The 22,083-nt window shown below is 29.2% G+C and overlaps 2 protein-coding genes across 2 annotated transcripts; both read right to left on the bottom strand.

The window, feature by feature from the left end:
• Window positions 1–13: 13 nt before the first annotated feature.
• On the bottom strand, window positions 14–4,694 carry Rfesp (Rieske iron-sulfur protein). Its single transcript, XM_074247656.1, has 4 exons — window positions 4,351–4,694; window positions 4,043–4,195; window positions 3,783–3,960; window positions 14–521 (listed from the first exon to the last, which is right to left on the bottom strand). Exons 1-4 carry the CDS (start codon window positions 4,556–4,558, stop codon window positions 236–238), a joined length of 825 nt encoding a protein of 274 aa, XP_074103757.1. The 5' UTR covers window positions 4,559–4,694; the 3' UTR covers window positions 14–235.
• An 11,144-nt stretch (window positions 4,695–15,838) lies between these two features.
• Window positions 15,839–20,806, bottom strand: LOC141530482 (uncharacterized). The gene is made up of 5 exons (XM_074247604.1): window positions 20,667–20,806; window positions 20,300–20,578; window positions 19,000–19,296; window positions 18,897–18,917; window positions 15,839–17,537 (listed from the first exon to the last, which is right to left on the bottom strand). The coding sequence occupies exons 4-5, from the start codon at window positions 18,906–18,908 to the stop codon at window positions 17,247–17,249; spliced, it is 303 nt and encodes a 100-aa protein (XP_074103705.1). The 5' UTR covers window positions 18,909–18,917; window positions 19,000–19,296; window positions 20,300–20,578; window positions 20,667–20,806; the 3' UTR covers window positions 15,839–17,246.
• Between the last annotated feature and the right edge of the window lie 1,277 nt (window positions 20,807–22,083).

The following is a 22,083-nucleotide window of genomic DNA, read 5'->3' as shown; positions in this document are numbered from 1 at the left end:
TTTGAATGCCTCATTCAAGCTTAAATATTTTATTTTCATACTGTACAACTGAATTAATGGATTTATAGAGAAAATTTTAAATAATTTCTTTGTAACTGAAAGTTATGAGCTTGTATACTGAAAATTGTGATCATATAACTTGCATACAAGCAAGTTGCTGACATATATTTCATAACTTTACTACCATCTTATAATTGTAAATTAATTCAAGAGACTATTATGAATCTTTACTAATTTAACCAACTATGACTATATCATCTTGAAATTCATAATTTGGTACTTCCAAATTTAATGGTGCAGGCCCTTTCCTTATTCTTCCACTAGCATCATAATGTGATCCATGACATGGGCAGTAATATCCACCAAAATCTCCAGCGTTTGCGATTGGTACACATCCTAAATGTGTACATACTCCTAATACGATTAACCAATCAGATTTTTTGACACGCTCACGGTCATGCTGAGGATCACGTAAAGTTGAAAGGTCAACTGATTCTTCTTTTTCTATTTCTTTTACTCCCCTGTAAACATTTTTAATTAAAAATTGAAATAATCGTCAAACTACAAAAATCAAATGGAAAGTTAAGAAATATCTTTTGGAAGCTGGTAATTATAATTAGAAAAAAAAAAGTTAACAGTTCCATAGTTTCACAGTCATTGAAAAAAAAAAGTATTCTTGAATTTCATTTTTAAAAAATCTTTAGAATTTCTCGTCACTTCCGAGTTCAAAAATTTTTATTCATTCACTGCATAATAAATAAATCTGAATTTTATTATGTATGTATTTTATAATGAGTTTCTCTAACATATCGATTTTTTCAGAAGGTATCTAACTTCAGAGGCAAAAAAAAATTATTTTGAACGGCATTTAGATTCCGAAATTTTTTCAAGGTCTTTATTTTGGCATTTTTTACTAAAATTTTGACTAAAATAAAATAATTTTCTTAGATGAACTTAAGTGTAAATATAGGAATCGATCAAATATTTAAGTCTAAAAAAGCATTCATTTGATATTTAGATATTTTTAGATCACTTGATTTAGTCAATCCTAAAAAAATTAAAATTTGATTATATTTCACCCATCATACTTTTCTTCTAAAACTATTCAAATATCGAATTTGGAATTAACAGGGTCTTGACATTTCAGTAATTTCATATAGAAATTTTACCAAATGAAAAAAAAAAGCTTGAGTCATTCTCACGATGCTAATTACATTGTTAGTACCTTCAGTTAGAGATTTACCGTACAGAATTTGATAAAATTTGATAGATTAGTAAATCATAGTAAGATAATATGCCCACTGAATTTTTGATAAACTGAAGAGAACCAGGAAAAAATATTGAGCTTTTAAAGTTGTAGGGTTAAACATTAACCTTAATCTTAAGAAAAATTACAGTTTATTTTTTTTTATTAAAAAGCGTCATCCAGATTTCAATAAAAATTTAGATGATGAAAATAAATAACACATTGAATACTTTATATAACTAAAAGTACAAGTTCAGAGCATGTGATTGTAATAATTAATAAAAAATTTTCAAAAATGATCTCTGTCTCTCTTTCTGGAATGCAACTTTGTATAAAAAAAAAGACCATTCGGCAGCCGAAATGGAAGTAGATTTTATTTACGTACAGAAAATAATATAATTTTTTTATAATATATATATATACCATCGACTGTAATGATATTGAATAACATGTTACGATATTTGTTTATATTTCTAAATAATTTGAAATTTCAATTTTCGGTCAAATTTTAGAGATACAAAAAAAATACTAAGGAGTTTTTTTTTTGAAAATGTAATTTTCTACAAAAAAGCCCTTAGTTGTTTTCCGCTATCTGTCTAATTTTTTCCAAAATTTGAATTTAAAATCAGAAATCAAAGTTATAATATCTGTTTGTATTTCTAAAAAATTTGAAATTTTAATTTCGGTTCAAATTTTGGAGATACCAAAAAACGGCTAATAAGTCTTTTTTTGAAAATTTTAATCTCCAGGAAAAACTTGTTTTGTTTCTTTGAGCTCATAAGTCTGATAGAAGTTTCACGGAGAATGATTTTTTGAATTTTCAAACCACAATGATAAGTTTTGGATGACGTTTGGTAAAACGAGTGCAACAGCAAATTTCATATATAGCATAGCGGAATAGACCATGATTTGAGACTATACATATAATATGATACTCCAATTGAAGCTTATTTAAAGAGCTTTCAGATAAAATTTACAGAAATTCGATAAGTTATCCCATTCAAAAGTTATACGAGTGAGAATGTGAAGAAACATGAATTTTTATGATTTTGAAAATTTAAAAATCCTCACATTTCTAAATTACTTGACCGATTAAGCTCATCTACGAACTTGACTTCGGTATCTATCTGTAGAATAATTATGTTGAGTTTGGTAAAGATCCGTTGTAAATTGGCGACGCTATCGTCGTGACAAGCCGCGTTATATCTGATATATATATAAACTTTTGAACCATATGCATTTTCCGACTCAGCTCGACGATTATAGTCGAAATATAGCAAAATTTTTCAAAAGCTCTGTCATGAGGACCAATGCAATAGTTAGATTTCTATGAAATCTACTAAAAATCAACTATGTAAATCACATAAGAACTTGTATGGAAAATTCGGCAATTGCGTTATCTGTGATACTAGCTTAACTAATTTGACAATAAGAGGCTGTTCATAAATTACATAATTACTAACACGGTGAAAAAGTAAAAAAAAATCTACATTTATGCTTAATATAATATGCTTTTTTAGACAAGAAAAAATTTGGAAAATTTTTTTTTCGGTAGTTTCCTTAGAATTTCTTCAGACCTAAACATGATAAAAAGTTTTCATGGTCATATTTGAAAACTTGATACTTGGGGCTTCAATTTGCTTTTTTTTTTTTTCTGTACGATCATTTTCCTCGGAGTTACCGCTCGTTGAAAGTCACCCAAAAATTTAGAATTTTTTTATATCCCGTAATTTTTGTGACTAGTGTATTACTTTATAAATATTAAGTAAAATTGATTAATATTAGATTCTAACGAATTACTTGGAAAGTTGTAATTGTTTTTAATAAACTCTTTACACTAAAAGATAAAAAAATACTTTAAATCTTCTAAAAAAATCTTTTTTCATATATACTACAATTACCTGTAAATCGAAATAAAAATCGCAAGATTGAAAATCCTTTTGTCTTCATATGACTACTTTCGGCAAATAAAAAATTCGATAAAATTTATCGAAAAATTCATGCAATTTATAAATTTTGTTCTGAAATACCGAAATTTCTCACTAAATATATAATCCATAAGAAATGTTTACTGTCAATTATTTAAGGGGGGGAGGGATTTAACATTCAATCATTGATAGAGTAGATCAATACTTCAATTTAAAAGCTAGCAAACACTAATAAGTTAAATGTCGTTGTTTACCTAGTATTTGATTAAAAGCAAAAATTTTTCAATTTCCTAGCTGAAAATTGACAAAACTGTCGGTTAGATGATTTTTAAATATTATCTATTGTAGTTGATTTCAACAAAAAAAAATTGAAAATTTTAATTTAATGGTTAACTCAGTATCACATTACTGTACTATTATCAATCAACAAACGCAATGCCGTGCATTTATAAAGAAAAGAAAACAAATATACAATTGGACATCATTGTAAACTATTCACTATCTCTTTCATAAGCCAGGTATCGCTATAATATGAGAAAGAAACTAATTGTTTTATAGTGAAATTGAAGTGTACTAATTTTATTGACTCAAATACTTTTTAATCTTACCGATGACGAATAAAGAGAGGTTTTCCTCGCCATTTGAAAACCATACTTTGTCCTTCTGGAATGTTAGATAATTTCACTTCAATTTTGGAAACAGCTAAAACATCTGCAGAAGGTGCCATACTAAGGACAAGACTTTGAACTACACTCTTTGCTCCATATGCCGTAGCTAAGCCAGTACCTTTATAGTAGTTAGAAAAACAATTAACGATCAATCAACGATCACTCCCAAACTAGAAAATTAAAAACAAATTATCAATTACCAGCTGCAACGGCATATGCAATATTTTCTTTCTCGGGCGCATTTCTTCGTGTGTTGGCAGTTGGATCTTTTGAAATGTCTTTTCGATAATTATCAAAACTTGGTACTCGAATATCGGTATGAGCCAAGCGGTGCTGAGAAATTTGAGTGCTCACTATGTTGTATGAAAATAATAAAAAAATAGTTTTATTAGTGATTTAGATAATCGCATGATAATGTATTACATAATTTTTAAGTATTGCGTTGTATTATGAATTGAGAAACGTATAACAATACTTTCATTACAATTATTAAAATTTTTATACCAACCTGCGGGTCCAGAGCTAATGCGGATAGGTCCAGTATAACCATTTTGAGCAAAAGTGTAGGAGGTTTTCGGAGCAATAGAAGGAATGGTAGTAACTTTCTCTTTCTTGCCCTTATTTACTGTGACAATACATGATGATCCATTTGACACAACAGTAGTAGATGCTCTCAGAAAATAAGTAACATTCACGGACTTAGTTATTGCGTTCATTTTTACTATAACGTTAAAATGCTATTTTTCAAATTAATAGGTGCGTATTTTTTTTTTTTTTTTTGGTTTTTTATACTAATTGCCAATTAGATTACTACATAAGGAGGACCATCACCACTAAATATATGCATTTGTATTATACCATATGATGTAAGTATAACGGTGGAGACAGTTACGAAAGATAAAGGTTGCTTTCCAATTACGTGTTACAATCGGCTCAATCGACACTGTTATGCTTCCATCTGATAGATATTATTTTAATTTATTGAAAGTTTCACTTACTGTAGTTCTTTTGCCCGGGAGTATTAAAATGCTCGATTTCAGCGCGAGAAAGGAATCTTTTTAAATAAAAAAGTTCTATTTAGACGTTATTTAATTATCATCAAAATTATTTAGTTGGTTTCAATTTATTATTTAAGTCGACAAAATGTTAAATGGCTTCAAAATATAAAATTGAGGTTTAGAATGACGTGATTTTGATAATCTAAGCTTTCGACGAGAAGTGTCGTTACATAGTTTTTCCGACGAGCTTCAAACTCCGTTCTTCTCCCACTATAACTCCCATACAGACATCCACTCTTGTACATATAAGTACATGTATTTCTATTACAGATAAATGATCTTTACAAACTAATATATAATATTTTCCATTATATTCACATATATTTATTTATAAATTATATGTATTATAATCCATCAATATTCGTATTTTGCAAATTAGATTAAGCTTATTACTATTTCTGTTGTGATGCCAGGCATTACCCTGCAGGTGACATCACCTGTTAGCTTAGCGCGAATTTAAATGCTCAAATGATATATGTTCAAATTCAATCTCAATTCGAAAATTAAATATAAATCTCTACTTAAAAAACATAAATAAATCTTAAGCTGTTTACTTAGTCCTCGTCTGTGAGGCAGAAAATTCGTTATAATTTGTCGCTCACAAAAAAAAAAAGGGAAAGTAAAATTTAGAGTAAATACAAAGGAGTATTGTCGTTGGGTCCGGGAAACCATAAAAGAGTTTCGAGAAATCCCGGAGCCATGTGTTGGCCACATGACATTTGGGACTCTTGAAGAAAAGTCATAAAAGACTTGCGTGGAAATCTCAAAAATCCCTTTGTTCTTAAGTGACTAAATATTTTAGTAAATATGTAACTAAATAGACAAGTTAGAGAAAAGTATCATATTGTTAATATTCGATTTTAAAGAAATACTTGGCTAAGCTAAATAATAATAATTCAGGTTAAAGATATTTGACTAGATGTTTGTTAATTTATAATTAAATTATAAATGGAATAACACGCACAAACTAACTATAACCTTATCAAATTATTTTAATCAAATAACTAAGTTACCCTATTCTTAGTAATAATAAATAATAATTATTTATTGGTAATTGTTTAATAATAAGTAAGTAGCATCTTATGTAACCTTTAAGGAATTAATTCCATTTGTTTAGTTATAATTTTAGAAGTGACGTCAAAATGACTATGTCATACTATTATCATCTGTACCTCGATCGGGTTTTCTGCGGTTTCCCTAAATAAAGGTCGCGAATGCTTAAATAAAGCAGGGGCAAATGCAGGTACATTGTAATTTAAGTCGGCCGCAGACGTAAACTAGGAATAATATAATTATATATATATATTCTAATATTATAGAAAGATTATTATTATTATTACTGTTATAAGCTAATCAACCAATAAATTATTTAGTCAAAATAGTAAATATAAATCTAATAAATAGTTTAATAGCTAAAACTTAGGTGATAGTATGTAAAACTATATATTATATGTATTGTAGGAGTAAGATATTTTATGTATTACATAAGGGTAGTAAGTTATAACAGAGTGTAAGAGTATTTGTGAAGTATGGAGGGGAGACGTGATCAAGCTAGAAGCTTGGACTCAAAAATTGTAACTTCACTTCTCCTCGAGAACTCAAATCGATGTTATCTCGATCGTGTTATATTTTCTGTTCTTTTTATTTATATTTTTTTTATTCGATGGTAATTGATATATAAATGTCAAAGCAAATTGAGTTAATCTGCAAACTAAAATTGTTGTTTTATGTAAATTAATTTAAATTTAAATTCCTTTTTCCCGCACTGGAACCGAGTATTTCAATACTCTTGAGAGTATAAACTCTCGTCGGTAATATTCTCAGCTAAACATCAACATCACTAGACGGAGGCATAACACTGTCAATCTATAATCTAGTAAAACTATGAAATAATTTAATTGTTAATATAAGAGTTGTTAATTTAATTGTCAATGATTAAGAAATGATGTATTTTGTCCACTGATTATATTTTTAACGATATAATAGTCAATAATTAAGAAATGAAATTTGTAAAAATGTTGATAAGTTGAATTGTCGATAATAAACACGTTGACAATAGCGCGCTCGATTTTATAGATTTCTATATAATTTAGATGTCACGGAACAAATTTTTTTTAACAGAAAATTCGTCGCACTTTAAGCTAGGCAGATTTCAACTTCACTTATGAGAGCTGCAATTACTTTAACTGAAACTTTCAATGCTCATTTCAAATTTTTTTTTTCGTGTCAATTACTATTCATTTTTGGAAGAAAGCCACGGGAATGTTACAGTAATTGCACATTAAACGTTACAATGAATATTAGCAAGAATAATTACATGGTTAAAAGATACAGGGCAATCCGAGTCTAGGTCTGAAAGTACAATCCTACAAAGTGCCCAGTGGAGCGACGGGTAATAGCTAGTAAACAAATAAATATATAAATATAATATTTCTATACAAGATGTAATGGAATTCTAAATGGTAACAATAGAAAATTCAGTAATACTTTGATGATTCGCGAATTGTTGGAATTATTCAAAAATTTTCGAATTATTCGATTTTTTTCGAATTATTCGTCGAATTTCGAATCGAATATTAACATTCGATTCGAAACGAATAATTCGTAAGTTCGAATTATTCGCACACCGCTATCGATAAGCCTACAATCGATTATAAGAAATCGATTTCAGAGATGAAAAATCGATTAATCGATTGTCACTTTGCAACAATAAATAAATAGAAAATCAAGATATTTCTGATACTTATAAACATTAAGAGTCAGTTTTTCATCCCGAGATAAAATTTTATCCAAAATAAAATTATTATTGTCAGGATATTTATGTATGTGAAATATATAGATATATTTCATCATAGGATAAAATTTTATCCTGGATTGCAAAACTGGCCCTAAACTGTATTGAATTTTATTTCATTAAATTAAGTTTCCTTTCCCGCGCTGAAACCGATTATGTACATATTTTTAAGCTCTTGGGCGAATGAACAACAGTTTTTTTTTCCTTGCTGAGTTGCACTCAGCTGGCCTTTGGAAAGTTCCGTACAGCCAATGGTTGAATGGACAACAATTCATAAATTTTCACGCAAAAAAAACATCCACCAGATGGAGGTACAACAGTTCAACAGAAATATCAGAAATATAATGTACTTGAAACACTGTTAGGTCTGTTTAACTGCTATTATATTTATATATGAATGTATTGATTTATTTATAAAATTGTTGAGATTACAGTGTATATTGATGTATACTTTTATAGGGATCGTGCGTGAAATATAGAGGCAGCACTACTGTCGAAGTAAGCGCTCTCTAGTGTTCTTTTGCCAAAGATAGTGGGATCAAAACATTCATTACATTCCTCTAGGCCGATACACGGCATCCCTATGAGAGAAGCTGTTGTGTACTAGCCTTAATGTGGTGTCACCTATGCAGTTTTGTTGTAGTTATCCCGCCTCGTGCACCTCACTGAATTTGGCACCAAAAAATAAATTTTTTTAACTTTTATTTAAACAATCCGATTGTCCGTCGTTTGTCCGTCAATGTTCGATGTAATTGTTTATTTGTCCGATAATTGTTTATTTATAAATAATTAAACAAATTTTTACTTGCAAGATAGCACTTTCTTTATCAAATCGATTAGTTTCTTTTTCATTTGATCGGTAATTATTTTTTATTGATTGTCCGATCAATATTTTCATTTGTCCAATTGTTTTTCTATTTTTAATTAATTTTTTTGTGAAATTAATTTTGAATACGTAATTGTTATTGCGCATGCGCGAAAGTATATGACGTTACAGCAGGGACTGCCATATTTATTTACATCTATTGTGAGAAGAGCGTTCTATTTGATTATTATTATTATTATTATTATTATTATTAATGTTGTTGTTATTATTACTTTCAGTTTCAAATAGTTTTGCAAACTAACTTACGCACAAATCGTAAGATCTGTAATTACTTATGACTTTCCAGGAGACTAACTTACGCACAGATCAATAGAAACTGCAAGTTTCATATTTTTTTGTATTAATTATTCCTAGTGATTATTAATTATTTTATTATTATCGTAAACTATTATTATTTTTGTGTCATTGAAATCTGGTCTGGAAGTACTAAGATGATTGTTATCTTTTTACTTGAATTTAATTTCTTTTTCCTGACACATAGTAATCCATAGACGCTATGAAGTTATTGTTGAATAAAAAAATTAAACACATAATAGAGGATAACAATTAATTATAAGAACAATGATAATATCAAAGTTTTTTATAAGTAATATTAATGAATAATCTAATAATATTGAAGAGAATTTATATAAACAAATTTGTCACATGCATATCGATAGGGAGTTTACACGTAACTTTGTGATATGTAATATGTCGTGCACGGTTAAATTTTAATTAAAAATAAAATTCCGATGAGCAGCATGGGTTATAATAGGAAAACGCATCTCATCAATTTTATATATGTGGCATACCATATCATGTTATCTCGATGGGGATTTTGCAGTTGACTGGTGGAAATTGATACAAACAAACAAGTAATTGATCTGTAAATTACTGGGAATTAATTATTAAATCACACAAGAGTTAAAAAAAAATATATTGATAAATTAAGGTAGTTTTTAAGTCTCCCAATTTAAAAAATTGGTGTTTATTGTAAACTAATTTTTATGAAACTTATCTAAGAAAAAAGAATATATACTATTAAACATGTTCTAAATTAGTGGTGAGCAAGTGCGAGCGAACGCGAGGGTGAGAAAGAATAGAACGAGTATTAAAGTGAGCGAAATAATTAAAAAAATGAAGATAAATATGAATAAAAATTAAAATATTAATGAATCAATTGTATTACAAAATAGTTAAAGGAATAAACGAGACAACGACGAGACCTCTGCTAACGGGTACATTCTAGGTACTCTGACTGTGTTAGGTATATTAAGAATAGCTGATAATTATTTTTTGAAAACTGATAAGAGAAAATGAATAAAGAAATGTTTTTAAAGAAAATAATAATCTTAAAAACGACTGAAGGTACGTGTCAAAACACATAATCGTTTTTTTTTTCTTCATTACTCAAACAAATGCTCACTTGCTTAATTTATTGTTATGATTAATATTATTTATATTAATATTATTATTATTATTTTCTCGCAGTTTATTATTAAATTTTTATTGTACTATACATGGTATTTGAGGATTTTTGGTTAAATTTTCGTATTAAAAATAATTAAAAAAAATTTTTTTATATTAATTTTTTTATTATGAACAATAAAACTTAATTAATCAAGAAACATTTTTGGTTTTTTCATAAAACAGTTATTAAATCATCTTCATACTTGCAAGCAATTATATTATTTTATAATTTTTTTTCCATTTAAACGTCGATTAGTTCGAAGCAAATATTGTTATAAACAAAAGTAGGTAATTGGGAACAAATATCTCGAAACAAAACAATGCTTCAGACATATACCAAAATATAAAGAAGATATCAGTGCTTTCACTAATTTAAGAAAGTAATAAAATTTGTAAAAAGTTATTTAAATTATTCAGGCATTTCATCTATTTTATAAAAGATAAGTGCGACAGAGCAATTATTTATATATATACACTACTGGAAAAAATTAAGGGATCAAAAAAAAATTCCAAATTTTTCGGTAGTTTTCAACAGACCGTAACTTTGAGAGAAATGGTCGTACAGGAAATAAAAAAAAAGGAAATTATAGCTCCAAGTGTCTAGTTTTTGGATTAGAACTTCAAAATTTTGTAGCCTCCGCAGTTTCTGAGTAATCGTAGAAAAACCAGCAACAAAAAAATTCTCAAAATTTTTTTAGTTTTTTTTTTTGGTCTACGGGCGTGGAAAAAATTTTTTTAGCTTAACCACCATAAGGATCGGATACTTTGTTCATTTAGCTTTAATTTCTTTTTTTAAACACCCTGATACGTCCACTCCTCGCTGAGATATCGGTCTTCAAATGGAAAAGGATCTTTTTGTCTTTGATTATCGATATCTCAGCAACCAATGATCGCACAGAAAGTTAAAGGTGGGTTTCAAGAACTTGAATGAATTCCCTTGAATGTTTCGAGCGACAATATTCGCATTGACGAAAGGTTGTCGTCGAACTTCTCTAACAATTGTTCGATCATCGCGGGCATTAGTGACTCGATGGCGACCTTGTCCGGGGCGACGATGATATTGATTCGTCTCTTGGTATCTGGTATAAGCTCGAGATACGACAGATTGACTTACACCCATCCGGATAGCAACTGCATGTTGAGTGTAACCTTCGTCGATAAGAGTCAGTAACCGAGCGACTTCCACCTCCGATAAATGTCGTCTAACCATGATTAAGAATCAAAAGTCAGAAATTTTCAATTTTGACCAAAACATAAAAAAAAATTTTTTTTAGCGCAGAGGGATTAGTTTTGAAAAAAACTGTTGAATGAAGCGATTTGCTAAGGATTCACAAAAAGAAAAGAAAAAAAAAAAACTCCGAAAAGCGTATGAAAAAAATCGAAATTCGATTGGGGGTATTAACTTTTTTTAATGGTGTGGGGCGGCGTTTCACGAAATTGGAGAACACCTTTGGTAATTGTACGCGAAAATTTGACAGCTAGACGTTACATCGACCAAATTTTAAGGCCCATTGTTCTGCGCAGACGACAACATCTGAGGTCGTTCATATTGATGCAAGATAATGCACGTCCACACACAGCCAACATTACCCGGCGCTTCTTTGAGCGGCATGACATCACATTGTTGCGACACCCAGCAATGAGTCCAAATCTCAACCCCATAGAGCACGTTTGGGACATAATGGGCCGTCGGTTGCGCAGAGAGTATCCAAATTTGCAGAACTTAGCTGCTTTGGAGCGCGCGCTTCAGCACATTTGGAATACCATTCCGCAGCCTCAAATTACCGTCTGCATAAACATGGCTGAACGTTTGAGAGCCGTTATTGAAAACAGGGGTGGTAATACCTGGTATTGAACCAACAAAAACCTTCAGAGAATGAGTTTGGAGTCATTAAATACGGTGGAACTGACGAGCCATCGGGTCTCAATTCTCCTGAAATACCTCACACACACACACACACACACACACACACACACACACACACACACACACACACACACACACACACACACACACACACACACACACACACACACACACACACACACACACACACACACACACACACACACACAAAGCGTAAATCCGACCGCGCGACCTCCACGTGGTACGCTTTGGATAACGCTAATGCCGGCGGTAATTGTTTTCTTAAACTTTTCAAGAGAAAAAATTTCAAAAAAAAAATTTTTTTTAATATTTTTTTGTTTTCAATTTAAGCACTTTCTGGAACAAAAATGTGGAAAAAGCTCGAAAAAACAATTTTTTTCTCATTTTTAAAAATTATGAGCTTTTCAGAGCAAAAAACGTGATCCTTTAATTTTTTCAAAAATTCGATCAAGTGAAACAAAAAAACGGCTGGCTGGATTAATTTGATTCTTTGTAGGGTTTTTGTGGACATATTGAACTGTAAAAGGCACACTTAACATTAGTGGTTTCCTCAATATTTTCGATCCAGCGCTTGATTTTCCAAAAAACCACTAAAAGCCCTTTTTTGTTGCATTTTCAAATTCATGTAACGGAAAGAAAAAATTTTTTTCGAAAAAACAATGGACAGTCGTTAAGGGAATTCATTCAAGTTCTTGAAACCCACCTTTAACTTTCTGTGCGATCATTGGTTGCTGAGATATCGATAATCAAAGACAAAAAGATCCTTTTCCATTTGAAGACCGATATCTCAGCGAGGAGTGACGTATCAGGGTGTTTAAAAAAGAAATTAAAGCTAAATGAACAAAGTATCCGATCCTTATGGTGGTTAAGCTAAAAAAATTTTTCCACGCCCGTAGACCAAAAAAAAACTAAAAAATTTTGAGAATTTTTTTGTTGCTGGTTTTTCTACGATTACTCAGAAACCGCGGAGGCTACAAAATTTTGAAGTTCTAATCCAAAAATTAGACACTTGGAGCTACAATTTCCTTTTTTTTTTATTTCCTGTACGACCATTTCTCTCAAAGTTACGGCCTGTTGAAAACTACCGAAAAATTTGGAATTTTTTTTGATCCCTTAATTTTTTCCAGTAGTGTATATAAATTGCAAAAATTAATCTAAGATCTGAGATTAATTGCTCGGTTGATTATCAGAACAATTTGGATGTAGAGTGGAACTAACTTTAGAAATTTTAAATAATTCAAGAACTTAATCATTATTTAAGCACTATTATACAAATAATAATATGATAGCGAATTTTTTTTTTAACTTTGTCATTTTTCAAATAATATAATTCTATGACCTTATGTAAAGTACACCATGAGGTGTTATTGATAAATTTTCTCCTACCATTTCAGGTTTTTTCGCATTATCATTGTACGATATCCAAGAACCAGATACTCTTCTACAATACGCGATGTAGTGGAAAGTAGAATATCCTGCTACTCCGGATAATCTAAAATTTAATAAGTGATTATTATTTATAATATACAGAAAATTTTAATAATTTTACAAAAGCTAGTATTTAACTATAAAATATATCACTGTCATGAAAACTTAACATGTCTACCAAATTTCCGCCCAATAACTAGAGTTAAAATGAGTGAAATATTGTATACACAATTCAAAGGCATGTGTATAAATAAAGTTAAATAAGAGCTTTTATTAAAAAAACATTTATTTTTCAAAATATTCTACGAACCGATAACGAAGATTGTCTGCACATCTATTAGCTTCTAAATTTAAATAAACTGGCAATTCTCGTAGTTTACACGACCGACCTTCTGTCTCTCCATGCTTTCTCACGTCCAGCTCTATGTAGATAAATAAATTCGGCGTTCTTTTAGAGATTTTTTATTGCCGTGACAATATTGACAACGCATATTATAAATGCAACTGTGAAAATCTAATGCTTTCTCTAGTGCACCAAAGCCGCTTTGGATAATTGTTGAATGATTTACAGATAAAATTGTTACATTCTTAGCATTATCATTATTGATGCACTTCGGAGTTGGGCAAGAAATTTTTTCAAAAACACTCGGTTCGCTAGCAAAAAGCCGAGCCCATAAAGAACTAACATTATCTTCACAGGTAATATCTCTTCACAGGTAAATAACTCGTGATAGAGGTACAGTCACATGATTTTCATCCGTAATTTTTTGTTGTTTTTTTTCAGTTTCCTTATAAAATGGATATAAAATCTCTAACCTTTTTTTATAAATATTATTAGTCAGACCTTCATTTATAAATTCATTTGTAAAATTTAACATAGGATTTTTTGAACTTGTACAGAATTCTCGAAAATTGGTAACTTGTAAAGCGCAATCGAAAAGTAGCTGTGTTATCGTATCGAAAGGACACGTATTGCGAACGATCCAATCATAACCTTGGAAACGCACAGGTTTACAAGAATTGCCATTTTTTAATAAATGTACCTTGAATTTTTAGAATTAATATCATTCACCAATTTTATTTCCGGGAAATCTTGAAAATATTTTCCTTCATTTATTTTTTTCTCGCGTAACTTTTTTACAGCAGCGGATAATGTTTTTTTTTTTCTTTAATATTTCGTGGCGTTTCACTTTTTAAACTATAATCATGATCTTCAAAACGATTTATGTGTATATCACTTAAAGGACTACGATTTAAATTGTTCTTATTTTCCAAGCTATTTATTTCAATATCATTTAGATCACATCCAATATCATTTAGAAGATCACTTCCAATATCATTTAGAAGATCACTTCCAATAACATTCATAAGATCACAACCAATATCATAGGAGGCTCCAACTTCCAGACTCTGATTATAGTTCTCTAAGTCATGAGAGCTATCTTCAATATGATAATCAGAATGTTCAATATTATTATTATAATTATCAGTACTACCATCGATATCAATACCACTGGAATGTTTATCTTTATTCGTTATAAGTGGATAATTAAAATCATGTTTAATCTTCTCATTAAATTTGGTTTTATCTTCATCAGACGTATCCATAAGCATCCAATCATATTTTTCTGGTTGAGTTCCTTTTCCCATCCAGTTGTCAAATTCATCATTTTTATTTTTTTGCTCAATTACATCGCTTAAATTATAATCCAAATCGTTCGATAAATTATTGCTATCAATATGAAAATTATTGTCATCATTACCAAGACTAACACTTGTCTTAGAATCTAACTTATTTTTGTTCATATCAGGCGTATCCGTATCCAATGAATGAATTTTTTTTTTTCCGGACTTTTGAATAAATTATCATCAAGTTTTTCTCTAGAAATTTTGAAATTTAGTTTGTTATCAATTCCAATAAGACGTGTTTCTGAAGTTGATTTTTCTTCACTGTTATCAGATGCTAGTGTCACATCACCATCCAAATTACTGTTAAGTAAATTAGTTTGACTTAGATCAGGATTATCGACATGTTTACTAATGAATTTAGTTAATTTTGCTCTGAATAAGATTACTCCATTAAGAACATAATCAATATGTAATTTTAAAAATGTATAAACATCAGTTGGCAATTTCACTTTATGTTTTAAAACCATTCTAAGATCTTTGAAGTCTTCTTCAATGTAGCTTGACGTTGCTCTTAAGTTCGAATTGGGAATGCAGACGTTACTCCACAGAGGGAATTCTACAGCAATCTCCATTAAAGGCTTCTCTAATGAAGGTATGTAAAAACAATTTAAATTTTCTCCCTGCTTGATGACATTTTTCGAATTCTTCAACAAGTTCCTGAGAAACGTCGAAATAGACAACAAATCATCTTCATCATTATTTAATAAAACTTCTTTAACCTCGATGTCTTCAGGATTAACTTCAATTTTGTCAATCTGTTCAGTTATATCTAATAAAAATTTATTAATTTTTCTGCATGTAATAAAATTTTCCAACTCTGATCTAGCTTCAATAGGCGATATGTTTTTACCTTTGACGTCAACAATACTGTCTTCGTGTGCAACATTGCAAATTATTAAAATTAATAATAAGATGCGTTGAAAATCATCTAAATTTTTACAGTCAATTAGAAGACATATACACCGAGTGTAAAATTGTTTTATTGATGGATGTAATACGGACTTGAAGCACTTCCAACCGGTAATTGAGTGCACAAAATGAGCTGCATCTAATCTAATATAGGTGTTAATTTGAGTTTTTTTGTTTGTGTAAATTTTTAAAGCATATTTCGATATATGTTTTTAAAGGCATTGAATTGAATGCACTGGACATAGCATTTAATTGTGCACGTGATCCGTCTGAGACCGCTTCATGAGGATGCTTAGCTCTCAAATGAAGCCATTTAACTAACCATAGTCGAATAGTTTCCGCATCGTGAGCTGCTGATACCATCTGCCACACAGATTGTGAATTTTTATCAAAATTGACGACGATTTGGTAAAGAAATACATATTTACTTTTTTCACCATTAGGAAAGACTATTTTACGGACAAATTTCCCCGTGGCATCAATAGAGATCGAAGAAAAATTTTTGTGAGTACGACAATATTCTTTATAGCAATGCATCTGAGTTAAACTGCCATAAAAATAAAGAATGGTGACCTGGATATAACATGAATGGAATCTTTATAGTTAGGAAGAGCCTTGAGTCGATCAATAGCTTCAAAAACATTTTTTTTATCAATTGGCTTTACACCTAATTCAGCATTTATAAATTCTTTTTTAGCTTGATATAAGACATTTGATTGAGGTAAAAAAGGGCAGCCAGTATCACCAGCTTTTAATAGTTGTCCTGCTGCTTCTTTTCTATATCCAAGAACACCAAGATCTTTAACTTTTTTACTGATAACTTTTCTTCTTTCTCCTCGAAGAGGTCTCTGAAAATCTTCGTGATCATCATTCCGAGTATCACGACACTTTATCGTAATGAACACCGGGCCTTCTTCACCAGGATCATATTTAATAAAACCAAATAGACGATTCCCACATTTTTTACTTTTACAGTAACCATAAATGGAAAGGTAATTATCTCCGTTCATACTTACAACACTTTTCTTAAACATAAAGGAGCATTTCAAACGATACTGTTCCCAAAAAGCGAATGCAATAACATCTGTCCAAGCGTTTTTGCGTAATTCAAGATGCTGATGTCCACTACTGTCAATATTTTTTATTATAATTTTATTCCATGCTTCTCTAAAAATCTCCACATCAAAATCTTCAATTTCATTAGAATCATGAACATACCAGTTTTCGGGGACATAATTTTTGTCATTTTCATCATCATCATTGTCACTGTCGCTACCAATACTTTCATTCAGATTGTCACGATTCAAGTCATCATCATAATCGTCATTAACATCAGATTTTTAGAATTTTCAGAAAAATAACCACATTCTTGCCGAGCAATAGTTAAAATCTTCTTTCTGTCTTGACGAACATTAACACGAACACAATCACTAGACCATTTATTTTCCAATTCATTGGATATTACTTGCCAAATTTCCGAAGACCATGGGGGTAAGTCAGGAACAAAATATTTAATATATTTCTTTAAAACCTGTACTACTGACTCTACAGATACATATCGACGACGTCCCATCATTAATCCAGCAATTAAAATCTGAAAAAATATGGATTATTAAAACATGCTGATAATGGTTAACTAAAATATTTACGATTAAAATTTTAGTAATAAATTACTTTGTTAGATAAATCCGTATAGGTTTCGATTGATTCAATTATAAAAATAAAAATAATATTTCAAATACTTATAAAGATAACTTTGAAGAAAATTTTTAAAATAAAATATCAAAAAATTTATTGAAAAATAAAATTTAATTTACTATACGAAAAAAAACGATGCTTTGTTCACAACAATTTTACACGCGGTAAATAGAAATATTTAAAAAAGGCTAAGCTTCCATTGATTGGCTTTTGTTTAATGATAATAATAATAATAATGATAATAATGAAGAAAAATAGTATCTACCCTGATAGCCACCTTACCTGTAACTTACTGTCAAACTACGTCCGCAATTTGAAGCTAACTTGACGGAAAGAGTTGGTAAAGCAAGCGATTAACTATTAGTTACTTATAACTTACTCTGCAAACAGACGTAAAGACTTGCTGTACAAGTATTTCTGTCAAATTGTAATAAAGTTGAACGGAAATTTAACTACAAGTTTGATTGTTAACTTGTATTCAAGTTTCGGCCGTAGATTTCCGTCAATTTGCTTACAACTGTTGTCATGTAAAAAATTACCGCTAACTCTATGTCAAGTTAACCGTAACTGCTAGAAGCCAACTACTTACTGAGAAAGCGCTGGCTATCAGGGTATCCATAAAAATATTGTCGAAAACTGTCATACCGACTAATGATTGATTTCGCTCTTATGATTATGATAAATGTTTGTAAAATTATTTAATTGATAAAGAATAATCAAATAATTAAAAAAAAAAAATTTGTAAATAAATTAAAATTAATAAAAAACAATTTTTAACAAAATATTCTTTAAAATATTTATAGTCTTCGAATTAATAAGTATCATAAAGTATAAATTTTGTTATAAAGCTTAGATATTTATATAAATATATAAAATTTAATCGGTAATAGTAATATCAAATTTTTTTTATAAACAAAACCTATAAACTACTTTATAAATTTATATCGTAAATAAAAAATGTTGAATCAATGAATCTTATATTTTATGAATTAATGAAAACGAAATAGGAACGTATAATTTTTTTGTTTGCAATAAAATACTTTAAATATTATGGACAATAATTTATTAAACATTTATCTATTATGTAATTTAACGTTTTATCCTCTTACGTATTAATTACTCATTATTTATTATTAAATCAACGAAAAGAAAAAGAATATTTAAAATGTGATAGAAAGATTCTTAAAAAAATTATATTTTTTACCTTTTATTAGAATTATTTTTTCTATAACCGAATAAAATTATCAATACTTACTCCAAGCATCATTGAAATAATCTTAAAAAAAATGAATAAATTCAATAAATTTATAAAAAAAAAAAATAACCAACATATTAGATCACCAAAATATGTTACTCACCGACACGATGATGCATGCTTCTTTTTTATGTTCCAATATGAATGAAGTATGTACTCACTTCGTAAGTTCAACAACGCATGACATGATTCTTTATTTACATATAAATTCTCCTGAAAGCTTTCTCTTGCCTTTTGTTCCTTAGGTTTTTCAAAGCTTCGCAGACACAGTAATTTTACAACCTCTAATTCGCAGTTGACACTTTCTAATTAAATTTTTCTTGGAATACGTTGTCGTTTGATTTGATATGTCAAATACACCTTGAAGTCATCGTAATGTTTATCGTGTACTCATTTATGCCTTCAAATAAATTAAAATATACTAATGCTTGACATTTTATGAAATTGAGATTTATTGAATCTATCAAGTTGAACGTTAATTATTTGTGTTAAAACATAATGATTAGCAATATCTCAATCATTATCAACAGATCGCCTTAATTAAGTGGACCCCCTATTTTCTACTGGATTCTAAAAATTGGGTATACATATATAGATATATATATATTTTTTTTTCTTGAGTAGTTACCATTAAAAATGAATCCCCCAAACGATTTTTCAAAATAAATATTTTAACAATAATTTTTGTTATGATGAAAATTTAGAATACAATTAATAAAAAAATGAGTTGTAAATCAACCGTTACTGATAAATTCATGAAATTTTTAGGATTTATTGTTAAATATCTATATTGTAATAAAATATTAATAATTTAACATTATTTCTGTATTATTATTTTGTTAATTAACTTTTGAGTGAACAAGTGAAAATTTCATTGAGTTCTTGGTAAAAAAAAATGAACTCTTTTTATCCAGCACATGCATTATTCATTTATTTATAGATATTTAACAATAAATCCTGAAGTTTCATTAATTTATCAATAACGGTTGATTTAAAACTCATTTTATAATTAAATGTATTCTAAATTTTCATCATAACAAAAGTTGTTGTTAAAATGAATATTTTAAAAATTTTGTGGGGAATTAATTTTTAATGGTAACTACTCATGAAACATATTCCTACCTAATTTTTAGAATCCAGTAGAAAATAGGAGGTCCACTTGACGTGATCTTGCTCTTATATTATTAAAAGCTTTTATTCAACTTTAATTGTATATAAGCCTCAGAATCTTACAATCAATATTTCACCCACTTTTACTGAAACTGTTGGGCTAAAATTTAATGGAGACGCTTGATTCTCATAATATCAATACATTTTATAGTTAAGCAAGTTTTTTTAACCTTTTTATTTTATATTTACTATAAACCGAATTGTTGACATTATATACATAAAATGAAACTTACTTGAAAAATTTAATAAACATCTTGTCAATTACTTGTTTACGTCTAGTATCACATAATTTAGTGACGTCTTCTTTATTAAGACAATAAGAATAAATTACGTCAAATGTACACCCAACATCTCGGAAGAGTATCAAAAAATAAAACTCTCAGATCGTTCTATTTCTTTCAGAACACATCTCATAGCTTCCTTATTGACTCCCAGAAAACACAGTATTTTAACAGCGTTTAACACTATTCTATGATTCGATTTAGTCGTTGGTCGTTCGAATAATTGAGGACCTTAAAAAGTTTTCGATAACTATAAACAAATTATTAAAAAAAAAAAATGATTAATTACTGTTATACTCAGTCATAGGACTGGACGTACTGCTGATATCATTGCCGCCGTCATCAAATCATGGTTTAGACATAAGACCAGGAGAGAGAAACCCAGGATCCGACGGCGATGGCAAGTGTTCGATGCTTCCTGTTCCAGGACTCGGCCCTCTTCTTGACGAAGTCCAAGCTACTGTCTGCATCTGCATCAATATTAATAATTATTACTCTTTACTTATTAATAAGTCATTCTCTATTAATATTCGATAATCTAAGTTTAAAATATCAATTAATAATATTTAACTTCAAAAAAATAAAAATATTAGTTTGAATCAAGCAATTAATAATTGAACATAAAAAAATCAATTTATTATAAAAAAAACATATTAAAGTATACTGTAATACCATACTTGATAAAAAAAGAAACCGTTAATAAATACCAAAAAATTTCGATGAATATTTTTGTATTTCATCCAAAAATAATATATGTAGTGTTTTATTTTTTTTTTTTCAATGGAAACTTGAAAATCAAGTAAGGATTTGATACCATTGACAATCCACCGAGCTTAACCTGAAAAAAAAATTAATTAAATTTATTTTTATAAGGCTAACTCAATTATAAGAATTATAAAACATTATACCAAAAGTAAAATAAATACCTCCAATTTAGAAGGCAAACGAATACTGTAGAGAATTGCATAGTTTTTCCAAAGTCTCGAAGGCATGGTAGCTTACAGCTTTTACTCAATTTGAAAAAGAATTCCCGTTCAATAAAATTTAACTTTGACTTTTCACTTCTAGTTGTTAATAAATAAAATTATATTTATATAAACATATTATAACTACTCCAATATTGGAGTATGATCACTACTAAAACTATTTTGGAATACAATATGAAGGGTATGGAGGGTAGAGGAATGACTCTCCTTACCTCTACCCTCCGTAATGGAGGGTAAAGCTCCTTGTTTAGGTACCTCTCCTTTGATAAAAAATAGAAAAAACTACTCAGTTAAATTAGTAGATAAAAATAAATATGGCGGTCCCTGCTGTAAAGTCATATACTTTCGCGCATGCGCAATAACAATTACGTATTCAAAATTAATTTCACAAAAAAATTAATTAAAAATAGAAAAACAATCGGACAAATAAAAATATTGATCGAACAATCAATAAAAAATAATTACCGATCAAATGAAAAAAAAAATTAATCGATTTGATAAAGAAAGTGCTATCTTGCAAGTAAAAATTTGTTTAATTATTTATAAATAAACAATTATCGGACAAATAAACAATTACATCGGACATTGACGGACAAACGACGGACAATCGGATTGTTTAAATAAAAGTTAAAAAAATTTATTTTTTGGTGCTAAATTCAGTGAGGTGCCTCGTGCTGCCATCAGACATAGTGTTGCCAACACAGATCACCTAGTAGGAGGTTTCACCCGCGTCTTGTGTCATAGCGTTGA

The sequence above is a fragment of the Cotesia typhae genome, unplaced genomic scaffold (genome assembly GCF_013202065.1).
Source record: "Cotesia typhae breed Kobodo isofemale line unplaced genomic scaffold, CoteBio_Ctyphae contig_5, whole genome shotgun sequence".
NCBI classification, from domain to species: domain Eukaryota; kingdom Metazoa; phylum Arthropoda; class Insecta; order Hymenoptera; family Braconidae; genus Cotesia; species Cotesia typhae.
The sequence above is the reverse complement of the archived record's forward strand: the minus strand, read 5'-3'. Positions and strand labels throughout refer to the sequence as shown.